The 12358-nt window shown below is 36.3% G+C and overlaps 2 protein-coding genes across 2 annotated transcripts; one reads left to right on the top strand and one right to left on the bottom strand.

Moving 5' to 3' along the window:
• The first annotated feature begins 3406 nt into the window (after positions 1 to 3406).
• Positions 3407 to 6363, top strand: LOC112034670 (cation/H(+) antiporter 15). Its single transcript, XM_024067488.2, has 3 exons — positions 3407 to 3784; positions 3950 to 4948; positions 5076 to 6363. Exons 1-3 carry the CDS (start codon positions 3542 to 3544, stop codon positions 6267 to 6269), a joined length of 2436 nt encoding a protein of 811 aa, XP_023923256.2. The 5' UTR covers positions 3407 to 3541; the 3' UTR covers positions 6270 to 6363.
• Positions 6364 to 6640: 277 nt separating this feature from the next.
• LOC112034683 (pentatricopeptide repeat-containing protein At5g14080) lies at positions 6641 to 9019 on the bottom strand. Its single transcript, XM_024067504.2, has 2 exons — positions 7279 to 9019; positions 6641 to 7116 (listed from the first exon to the last, which is right to left on the bottom strand). Exons 1-2 carry the CDS (start codon positions 8930 to 8932, stop codon positions 6848 to 6850), a joined length of 1923 nt encoding a protein of 640 aa, XP_023923272.2. The 5' UTR covers positions 8933 to 9019; the 3' UTR covers positions 6641 to 6847.
• Between the last annotated feature and the right edge of the window lie 3339 nt (positions 9020 to 12358).

Genomic DNA, 12358 nt, shown 5'->3' with positions numbered 1-12358 from the left:
TAGAAACGAAGGTTCCATTGGAACAATTATTTATTTCTATTTTAGGGCACCTCATCTCTTTTTTTTTTTTTTTTTTTTAATAAAAAGAAAGGAGGTGTGGATAAATAAATGACAAGAAGATATTGGAACATCCATTTGGAAGAAATGATGGAAGCAGGGGTTCATTTTGGTCATGGTACTAGTAAATGGAATCCTAGAATGAACCTTATATCTCTTCAAAGTGTAAAGGTATTCATATTATAAATCTTATTAGAACTGCCCGTTTTTTATCAGAAGCTTGCGATTTAGTTTTTGATACAGCAAGTATGGGAAAGCAATTCTTAATTGTTGGAACCAAAAATAAAGCAGCCAATTTAGTAGCACGGGTTGCAATAAGGGCCTGTTGTCATTGTGTTAATAAAAAATGGCTAGGTGGTATGTTAACAAATTGGTGTACTACAAAAACGATACTTCATAGGTTCAGGGACTTGAGAATGGAACAAAATATGGGGAGACTCAATCATCTTCTGAAAAGAGATTCAGCTATGCTGAAGAGACACTTATCTCACTTGCAAACATATCTAGGCGGGATTAAATATATGACTGGATTACCCGATATTGTAATAATCGTTGATCTGCAAGAAGAATATATGGCTCTTTGAGAATGTATGATTTTGGGAATTCCAACGATTTGTTTAATCAATACAAATTATGACCCAGATCTCGTTGATATTTTGATCCCAACAAATGATGACGCAATAGCTTCAATCCGATTAATTCTTAACAAATTAGTATTCGCAATTTGTGAGGGTCGTTCTAGTTATATACGAGATCCTTGATTCATATTAATAATGAATAAAAAAATTAAAAAAAAAAATCTTTTGGGAACTCCATAGATTTATGAAATCGGTTATGATTCCTAGAAGAGATACAAGTAACTAGGGATATTATGTAATTAATTGGTATACAAATATACATAAGTCAACTAGGCAAGTCGAAAAAAGAGAAGGTTGAATCAAAATAACTCTTTTTAAAGTTCTATTTTTTTTTTTCCAGAGGGCAGTATGAATGTTCTATTATGTTATATTGATTTGGAGATTGAAAAAATGAAGAATCTTTGTTATGATTTGCTTGATGAGTATGGAGATCTAAATGAGTCCCCTGTAGATAATAAGGAAGTTCTCATATTCCTGCAAGTACTTCAAGCCCTGTGGCAAAAATGAAGTTTAGGTTGAGTGGGGCAATGTCATCTTTTGATTTGTTTGTAACAATAGTTCAAGTAGTTCAAAGAAACATGGGAGTACTAGAATGGAATTTGATCATTTCATTGACGAGGGAGTGTTGAAGAGAAGTGAAGATTTTGATATTTTGGGATGGTGGAAAAGTAATGGTCTCAAGTATCCTACTTTACAAAGGATTATAAGAGATATTTTACCCATTCCTATCACAAATGTTGCTTTAGAATTTGCCTTTAGCACCAGTGAAAGACTTTTAAGTCCACATCGTAGTAGGCTACATCCCAAGACTATAGAGGCAATGATGTGTGCTCAGAATTGGTTATGGAGTGAAATCAGTGGTTAGCAATTGTCTAATTTCTATTTATAAAATCAAAATTGTACTTTTATATTTGCTAGTTACAATTTGATGAAGTTTATTCCATTTTTTAATTCATTGTTGTTGTAGGTTCTTCAACTATGTCTGAAGATTGTACACTTCAAACAATTCTTGATGATAAGGAGCCTAATGAAGAGGATGGGAGTTGTGTCACAATTGTGGAGGATTAGACATTTTGTAATAATTTACTAATTTAGTAGCCTTTTTAATTTCTTAGACTTGTTGGATTAATTTGTTGATTTGTAATTATTCTAAGCCTTTTGCAATTTCTTAGCCTTTTTAATTTGTTGGTTTGTGGAGGATGAGACATTTTGTAATTTCTTAGCCTCTTTAATTTCTTAGACTAGTGGGATTTATCTTGTAGCTTTTTAATTTGTTGGACTTGTGATATTTATTTCTTGGACTTGTTGGATTTATTTTATTTTTATGTTTAGCTGGTGATTTTAGCTATGATTTTATTGATTAATGATTAAATGGTTATCTTAGTTAGGTGATTTATTGATTTAAAATCTTAGTTATGATTTATTGATGTATAGATGTATAATTAACAAGTAAACGTGGCCTATGTATAGATGTATAATTAAAATCTTAGTTATGATTTACCCTATGATTTGGATTAATTTGGTTGTCATATAATGTGGCCTAAATGCCAAATTTTGACATTTGGGCCACGTTATATGGCTTGAATGGGCTTGAATTTAGGCAAAAAATCTTATTGAGCTTTAAATTTTTTTTTTTTTGGTTGGGCCAGATTTGAGCCCAAGAAGTTAAAAGGGGCTCGGCGAGGCGAGTCCAGGCCCCCGAAAAAAAAAAAAAAAACCCGATTAATAATCAGGTCAGGTCCGGGTCTCGAGTCTTAGCTCGCGGGTCGGGTCCGAGTATGCAAAAACCTGGCCCGAACCCGGCCCATTGCCATTCCTATTTTTTTTTATATAACATAACTTTTTAGTAGTGAGACACATGGAAACTGAATTGAAACTTGGGCTGTGTTTGCTTCGAATTGAAATTGATTTCTGAAAATAGTTTTTCGCATTTACAAGGGTTTGGGATTTCCAAAAACAGTTTTTCCGCATTTACAAGTGTTTGGGATGACTGAAAAAATTAGTCAACTGGAAATTGTTTTATAGTTGCTTGTAAAATAAGGGCACTTATGGCAGTAAACCATTTTCTGCCTCACCCAATTCATCAACTGAACCTCCACCCTTACCTCCACTATGTGCTACCCAACCACCACCCTCCACTAATATCCCTAATCTCTGGTGGCCAACCACTGCCACTAGCAACCTCGATCACAATTTTTTTTTTTTAATCTACAATTTTACTTTTTTATTATATAATGTGCTTGGGAGATAATAAAAAAAAATAGAAAATATGTTTTCTATAATATTTTCAAGAACGCAACCAAATACTTAAAACTATTTTCCTACGGGCGAAAAATATTTTATGTTGAGCGAAATACAGCCTTGGGTTAAAAATAGTAAAAAATACTTAAAAAAAAAAAAAAAGGAAAAAGAAAAAACCATGTGCAAATTTAGCTGAATAAATTGGGTTAGGATGTGTTACATCCACCTGGAGGCTGGAGACCAAGTGGTGTGACGTCAAAATGAATTACAGAAGGTCCTATGTTTTTTGGGTTGACTAATATTAACTAATTCTAGATTGACAGTTAATGTTATTATTATTATTATTTTTGGAGGAACGACAGGTAATTTTATTTTGACCACCTGAGGCTGAGATGTCCAGTATTTTCGCTGACCTCAGTCTTTTATAACCTCAATCTCTTATTTCTCTTTTTCTTCATGTATCATATCCTTTCATCCTCTTCTTCTATTCTAGTGTGAAAGGTCAGAGCCACCTTCTAGATGGTGTCAAACCTTGGAAATTCCCAAGAAAAACTTCCAAGCCAACCGTGACGCTAGGATCCATTTCCACCATAAAATTTAATGCTATGGAGCCTGATGACATTTCCCTCTATGCCACCACCAGAGCTCTCGACCCGCTTGACAGTTTCACATCCTTATGCAAAAGAACATGGATGATCCATTCAGATGGTATCTTCCTCAACTCCAGTCCTCTGCGTTACTCATTTCCTCTATTACTGCTTCAAATATTTCTTGCCTCTGGAGTCATGCTACTCATTAAAGTACTCCTCAAGCCTTTCAGCCAACCCACCGTGGTCTCACAAATCCTAGTAAGTTTTTCTCCCTACAAAACCATTGTTTACAAACTCTTTTTTGTTTTTGTTTTTTCTCATTACAAAATGATAAGGATATCAGAACGAAAACTTAAATAAGATAACTCATGCATGCAATGTCATATTGTTTTTTACTGATTGCTTTATATTATTTATTATCAGGGTGGTATAATCCTAGGTCCATCGTTTCTATGCCGAATTACATGGTTTGCAAGAAACATATTTCCTCTCAGAGGCTTCATAGTGATTGATATGCTAACTTCTTTTGGATTCATGTTCTTCTTTTTCCTCGTTGGACTGCAAATGGATCCATGGATGCTAAAGAAATTTAACCGGAAGTCTTGTGCTCTTGGATTTTTTTCAGTGGCACTACCAATGCTCCTAACCTACACCTTTTCATCTGTCTTGATAAATTTCACAAATTTAGAGCCAAAGACAAACTACTCACTCCCAGTAGTATCACAAGCAGAATCTATTATTGCCTTCCCAGTGATTGCTCATTTCCTCACTGAGCTCAAGATTATAAATTCTGAGTTTGGTAGAATTGCATTAGCTTCCTCTATGGTTAGTAGCATTTTCAGTTTTTGTGTGATAACCTTCACTGTTCTGTCGCATCATACAACTGGTGACAGTTTCAAAATGATAACAATAATTTCTACCGGTATTTCTGTTGGAGTTATCGTTATTTTTATTATTCGCCCTACGATTTTATGGATGATACGTCGAAATCCACTGGGGGAGCCATTGAAAGAAAGCTACATCGTTGCCCTGTTTATAGCGATCTTAGTGAGTGGGTTTTGTTGTCAGGCTATTGGTTTAAATGCTTACTTTGGCCCTTTTGTTCTTGGGATTGTTATTCCATCAGGGCCACCAGTAGGGACAGCAATGGCTGAGAAGCTTGATCACATCACCTGCTGGGTGTTTCTGCCACTCTACTTTGTCAAAAATGGCTTGCTTCTTAATATTTTTTCCATCAGCTTCAAAAAATATTTGACAGTGCAATTCATCGCACTCATCGGAGCACTAGGCAAGTTTCTGGGAACCTTTCTGACTTCTCTTTTCTGCCACATGCCAAAAAAGGACGCTATGGCACTGGGACTTGTCATGAATGCCCAAGGTGTACTTGAGCTCGTCATATTTAAAATGATCAGGAGCAGCAAGGTATGCATCAAATTTTATCTTATTTTTACAATTTCTAATTGCGCATTTGCTGATGACTGCTATCTGTAATAATACATCTCCTTATTGAACCTGTTTGAAAATCTGGTGGTATTCTATGATTGTGCAGGCAATAGACTATGAATCTTTTGTGGTAATGTGCATATCCATGATGGTTGTAATGGGGGTCATCGCACCTTTGATCAAGTTCCTTTATGATCCTTCAAAAAGGTACCAGGTCTATAGCAGAAGAACTGTGATGCACTCTAGACCAAACTCTGAACTCCGGGTTCTAGCCTGCGTACATGACCAAGAAAATGTTCCAACCATAATCAACCTCCTTGAGGCCTTGAATCCAAGCAAAAGAAGCCCTCTCTCCATCTACTTACTCCACCTCCTCGAGCTTGTCGGCCATTCAAACCCCACTGTCATCCCCCACAAGCTGACCAAAAGACCCTCTTCCAAAGCCGATCCCTCAAAACACATTGTCAATGCCTTCAGATACTATGAGAAGAACAGCCATGGATTTGTCAAGGTTTTCCCCTTTACAGAAATTTCTTATTATAAAACCATGCATGACGATGTGTGCTCAATTGCACTTAACAAAAGGACTTCCCTCATTATAGTTCCTTTCTATAAGAACAATGGTGCAATGGCGAACAAAAAGGCCATTAGGATCATGAACCATAATGTCCTTGATAGGGCACCTTGCTCAGTTGCAGTCCTTGTTGACCGTGGTGTCCAGATAACCTCAAGGCCTTTATTAGCAACCTGGTTTTCATATCGTGTTGCTGTTCTCTTCTTTGGTGGAGCTGATGATCAAGAGGCACTAGCTATAGGGGCACGGATGGCTGGACATCCCAGCATCAACTTGGTAGTGATTCGATTCCTTGCTAGTGGAAGTGTCGTCGGTGACAATGAGGAGGAGAAGAGGTTTGACAGCGAGGTGATGAATGAGTTTAAACTCCGTATGGCAGGAAACTATCAGGTCACGTACGTTGAGGAAGTGGTGACAGATGGGACAGGGACCATTTCTGTGATTCGATCCATGGAGAACAAATATGAACTTATACTGGTGGGAAGACAACATGATAGTCGATCGCGTCTCACATTGGGACTTGAGGATTTTGCTGAACGCACAGAGTTGGGAACAATTGGTGAGGTATTGGCTTCAGCAGAATTTTTGGGCAACACTACAATCTTGGTGGCACAACAACAAAACGCAGTACATGATGGCAATGACTATAACATGGGATTTTTTAGAGACAAATATTTAGTAGAGGCTGATGCAGAAGATATGCCGATTCGTAGAATAAATGTGTAGCGTTCATCAATAAATTTGTATTTTAGTACTGTACATGATAGGTCTCTTCACATTTCTTCTTGGACTCTCTCCATCCACTCTTAACAATACTTTTCGGAAAATAACATACAGTGCACTGCCATAAGATTGAACAAAGCAAACAGTAATGGCTATGCTTTATTATGATCAGACCCAGAGCCAAAATTTTCACTCAGAATGACACTAATTTGCTAGCCTAGGAAGCACAGACGCAAATATGAGTACAATACAGCGATATGACAATTTATGAAAAATTAGTACACGACACAGCTAGTGTATATTAATTAATTATTAAATATTTATATTATTTATTTATTTTTATATATTGTCAAGCATTTATTTTACATATAATGTTAATTAAACATTTATCAATTTAAGAGCAATAACGGATAATACTATAACAAAATTCAAAAATCAAAATATACCCCGACCATGTCCCATAAGGGTCTGGTGTCCAATATGTGTTAGACACAGACACGGCAACCCAAATGAGGTGTTAGTGCTTCCCAGCGTAACATTGAGAGAGTTATCTGCTGCACATCATGCTCTTCCAAGTACCATTATTGCTGGAAATTAGACATCTCCTGTATCGCTTGAAGCAACTGTAAAATTGCCTCCGGTTTTGAGCACGAAGAAAGCGATGCCAAAAGTTCATTAAATATAACTTGCAATGTTGAAGGTGAGGCCTTTTGAACCTGTTCAATGTGCTCAATGGCAATTGGAACCGCTCTAGCATCAGCTAAACATTTTAGTAAAATTACATGGGAGCCTGAATGTTCTATATCACAAGTGAGACTACAGAGCAACTTAGAAGCAGCTAGAAAATGACCTGCATGAACATAAACACACAGCTAGTAATTTCCAAATAGAGTGACATTACATAGAATCAAAAACCTAAACACTTTTCCAGGTGAATTTGAAGGGGAAAAGAAAAATAGCTTTACTATGTAATGTTGTCCAAGGGACATGTTTTTGAGCGTAAAGAACATACCTTCTATACATAAATATAGTATAAATGTACTCAATATGGTTTGTGCAAGAACCATATCCTGTTTAACAGACTTATTGAAGACTTCAAAGGCAGCTTCTAACTTTGTTTCTTGACAGAGCCCTCTTAGGAGGGACGTGTAAGTTGTAGCATTGGGTACCACGCCTTTCTCCAACATGTGGTGAAAGAGCCTTTGAGATTCCTCAATTTGACCTATTTCTGAGAATTTCTGAATTAGAATGTTGTATGTTTTCAAATTCCCACCACATCCACTTGCAAACATCTCATCCCACAGCCTTTTAGCAGGACGCAGTAGATCTTCCCTACAGCATGCTTCCATGAGAGAGTTATAAGATGAGACATCTGGGCCCCATCCTTTCTTCTTCATTTCCTGAAGAACCCCATAGGCTTCTTTCACTCTCCCAGCCTTGCACAAAAATGAAACCATGACATTGTAACTCTCCAAATCTTTGAAGTAGTCATGAGATGACAGAAACTGGAAAACTTCTAACAGTTTATCAGTCTTTCCATGCTTACATAGATTCCTACTTAAATTGCTCAAAGTCAGAAGTGTAGGAAATCTCTCTTTTCCAACCAAGAACTTAAAAAACATGATTGCAGAACCAGTATCAAATGCTGAAACTGATCCTATCAACACATTAAGCACGTCATCCTCAATCAGGAAACTTCCACCAACAATCACTTCTCCCAATTCTTTTGCTTCACAAATCCGTCTCTCTGAAACTAGAGCAAATATAAACTCTCTATAATCATTAGCCCTTGGAGCTACTCCTAGCTTTCTCTTCTTTTTCAAAACCTTCTCTGTATCAGGCACACTCTCCATGGCCCGAAATCCTTCCGTGACAATCCAATACGCCATAAAATCAGGTTTGCATCCCCTTCCTCTCAGCTCATCCAATACCCAATAAGCCTCTGACACCCTTGAAGCCTGACAAAACCCATGAACGATCAAAACTGCTATAACCGACCCATTAATCTCCGAACTACCTCTCCTAACCTCATCCAACATGCTTAAAACTCTACCCACCTCAGCATTTCTACTAAACCTCCATATAAACACGCCAAACCCAAGAGTGCTCAAAGAAACACCTCTAAGAAGCATTTCCTCAAACACCTTATCCGCATATTCGAAATACCCATCAGAAGCAAGAGCAGCCAAAAGAGAGTTACATATATCAGGCCCAAGTTCTCGAATTTCAGCGCTGACTTCACTAAAAACCAAAAAAGCATTCTGGGTCTTCTTCCCCACGATCAAAGAAGCAATGAGGGAAGCATAAACGGAAGAACTAAGATTAATCTTGTGAGTTCTGACTTGCTTAAAGAGAGTGTCAATGGCACTGAACTGGCGGGAAAGAGAGAGAGACTTGAGGATGGATTGGTAGGTGAGGGAATTGTGGGAGAAACCGGGTTGCTGAGAGGCCCAGTTGAAGAAGCCGAGAGCGAGTGAGTGGTGGGTGAGGAGGAACGGGTCGATGACTCGGGAGACAAGTGGTGGGGTGAGCGAGTCGCGGCAACCGAGTTGGTGCAGAGTCTGCTCCAGCGAAGAAGTCCATGTACGAGGTGGTTTCGTGTGGTTTGAGGCGGAGATCAGAGTTCGGCTTATTCGAGTTGCTAACTCTGTTGCACAACGTTTCATGACTCTGCGTGCATTTGTGAGAGACAGACACAGAGAGTGAGAGTCAGAGACTGGCTCAATTCAGGGTCTGTTTGAATCCTTTTATTTTTTTTGAAATTGAAAGTTTTTTTGTCAAAGTCTGGTAGGAAGTTAGCTAGAACAGTACTACACTTAAAACAATATTAAAAAGTGCAGTGAGATTTATAAATAATAACAAAAATAAGTTAAATAGTAAAATAAGTTGATTTTTTAATCGGAATCAAACACACACTGTAGGGATAAAAAAAATTTACCGCCAAGTGTGAATGGTGAAAGTACCAACCTATTAGTTTTACTAAATTCAGTTTAAAAGAGAGAACTCTATCTCTTTATTTTATGGTCAAATGTTGGGTTAAAAAAATTATCCATGCATCCATTAATTATTTATTTTAAAAAACATTTTATGAGAGACAAAAAAAAATTGTTAAAAAAATTACTTTTTTCTTTTCATTTTCAATGAAAAAAAATTCCTAAAATGATTTTATAATAAATAATGTAGGGTCAAAATTTATGGCCCAAGACCAAATGATTTGGAGTATGAGTCCAATAAGCCCAATACAATAAATTTGTAGAAAGTGGGTGAAAGAGTTAGGTTGATTGTGAATTAAACAACATTCAATAAAGGTTTTACTGATGAATCAATATAAGAACAAACTTGAAACTTGAATATATTCATGTCCGAAAAGACAAACTTTTGCATGTATCATTCTTAGAAATATCATAGACTTTTTCTCCCCCCTCCCTCTGGGAGACCTCTTACATTATATAGTTTCTTTTTAGATCATCTTGATCGTACACTTGTTAGTCATCTGAGCCTTCACTTGAGTGTATACCCTATCTAGAATCTTCTATGGTTCTCTGTGAGTGGTGGTAGTTAAGAATGCACTGTTCAGGGGTCTTTTCCACATTAATGCGGCCAGAAAAGTTGCTGCAGTGCATTTAATGTGGTGGTAGCAGCTTTTCCTCTAGATATTTATCCGTTCTTATCATCTCTATGCATGCCTGAGATTTATCCTTATCATTGGAACCGTAAGAAAGGTCACTCGAACCTCTTAGGTACTTCTAGGGGTGTGCAGAAAACCTACCAACCCGCCAAACCCGACCCGACCCAACCCAACCCGTCGGGTTGGGTCGGTTTTTAGGGCTTGGTGGGTTGGGTTGGGTTACAAAAAAAATTTTTTTATAGCGGGTCGGGTTGGGTTTGGGTCATAAAATTACAAACCCACCAAACCCAACCCGACCCACCGACTCACCCATATTTAATATATATTTAAAATATATTATATATTCAAGCCCAAACAATAAATTTCTAGAGCATGGGTACAAGAACTAGTACCGTTTGACAGGAAAGGCTATACTCATCAAGTAACAAGAGATATTTTAGGTTGATTGAATGAGAAAAATTCTCCTCGGCTAGGTTTCAGTCCGCCTTTCTCTCTATTTTTTTTTTCCTTTCTTTTTTTTATGGAAAATCCTCCTATTTATCTCATTCGTTTCTATGTTATATACTCCGTTCTATCCTCCATTTCCATCGTACACGTGTAGTTCTTATCTTTGGAGCTCCTTTTTGTCCCATCCAGCACCTACCGGAACTTTTGCCCAGTGGCCATAAAGCTGCTTAGTCACTGTTCAGGTATCACCTCCACATTAATGCGGCCAGAGGATTAGCTGGAAAACATTTAATGTGGAGGTGATGGCCTTGGAAGATATTTGATACCTTCCCCGACTCCTCCTTAGGTTTATACCCAATTTTCAGTTCAGATACAACTTTGTGGAGTCTCCTGAATAAAATGAAAGTTACATTCACCTCGGACTTTGGTGTCCTCGAACGTGCGTTATGCCACTATATACAATATCCACTCCTTTCTCCTATACTATCCCTTTAACAAAATTTTTTAAGTTATCCTCAGATAACTAAGCGTCCTCGGATTGGGCTGTTGGGCCCCGAGCCCACTTTTGAGGATTTCTTTATCTTTTTAACTAACAGACCCCACATTTGCCTTTAAGGAGTTACATTAATACTAATTTTTGGGTTTTTTTTAATATATTAATATTAATATTTTTTTTCTACTCAATTTAATAATAATAATTTTTTTTTTGTCAAACTCATGGGTTCAACCTGACCCATGTGGGTTGGGTTGGGTTGGGTTGGACTTACATGATGGGTTGGGTTGGGTCAAATTTTTTTGACCCACCATGGTGGGTTGGGTCAAAAAATTCCCTCAACCCGACCAAACCCGACCCATACACACCCCTAGGTACTTCCTTGAAACTCTTTATATCCGAGGAGAACACACTCTTTGGACTACTGGCATTCTCTTTGGACTATACTCTCCATTCATTTCTAGGTATAGTTCACCCACCTGGGTTCCTTCTCAACCATTTTCTTCTCTTTGGACACATTTTAGTCTTCAAATAGGGCCCTAGGCCCAATACATAATTTTGGGCTTTTACCCCCACAAATAATAAAAATAAAAATAAAAAATCTTTGTTACACACAAAACAGTTTTTATAGATTAAATAATTTGTGAAAATTTATGATAAATGATTAACATGATTCCCTTTATAGATAAATTATTTGAATACGGTCTCCAGGATAGTAACATAGTTTTCTTCTAAAAACAATCACAAGATGATTCACAAAATGTACCTTGATATGAGTTCTTTAGAATTTAATTGTGACTTATTATTATGCTAAAGTTTCTTTATAATTATAGGTAGATATTATTATAATTAAAAGTTATAAAAAAAAAAATCAATATATTTGATAAAGGATTAAATTCGAAATCAATCTAAATATTAAAAACAAATTTTGGTTATTTAAAAGTAAACTAAAGAAAATAATAATAATTAACTGTAGAAGAATAAAAAATTATGATAATATACTTATAAAAATGCATTATTTGTCTGTTTGTCAAAAGCTTTTGATTTTTAGCCTTTTGCTTTTTGTCTCATTTTTTTTTTAATATTAAAAAATTTAGTTTTTTTTTTTAAAGTTAGTTTTTAACTTTTTGTCACAGATTTAAAATAAAAGCTACCAAAAACTATACTTTTTAATAAATATTATACAAATAAACTACTGAAAACTATGTGATGCTCAAACAGATATGTTTTTGATTGCTTTTAATATATATGTATGTGTGTATATATATATATATATTGCATCCAATGATAAAAGTAATTTATTTTTTAGTTTTAAGTTTGTTGGTGATTCTTCCTTCTTTTTTTTTTTTTTTTTTTATATCAATAGTTGAAAGTAGAGGGATTTAAACCTTAGATTTTTCCGTTGAAAACATCAGACAGTGTTAATCAATTAAGTTACCAGCTATTGGCTTTACAAGAATCTTTTTAATGTTACGTTAAGCAACACATCTTAATCGAACCGAACCTATATATTGGCCCAATAAC

The sequence above is a fragment of the Quercus suber genome, unplaced genomic scaffold, assembly GCF_002906115.3.
Source record: "Quercus suber isolate HL8 unplaced genomic scaffold, Cork oak 2.0 scaffold_382, whole genome shotgun sequence".
Classification (NCBI taxonomy): domain Eukaryota; kingdom Viridiplantae; phylum Streptophyta; class Magnoliopsida; order Fagales; family Fagaceae; genus Quercus; species Quercus suber.
Note: the sequence above shows the minus strand (reverse complement) of the source record. Positions and strands in the feature narration are given on the sequence as shown.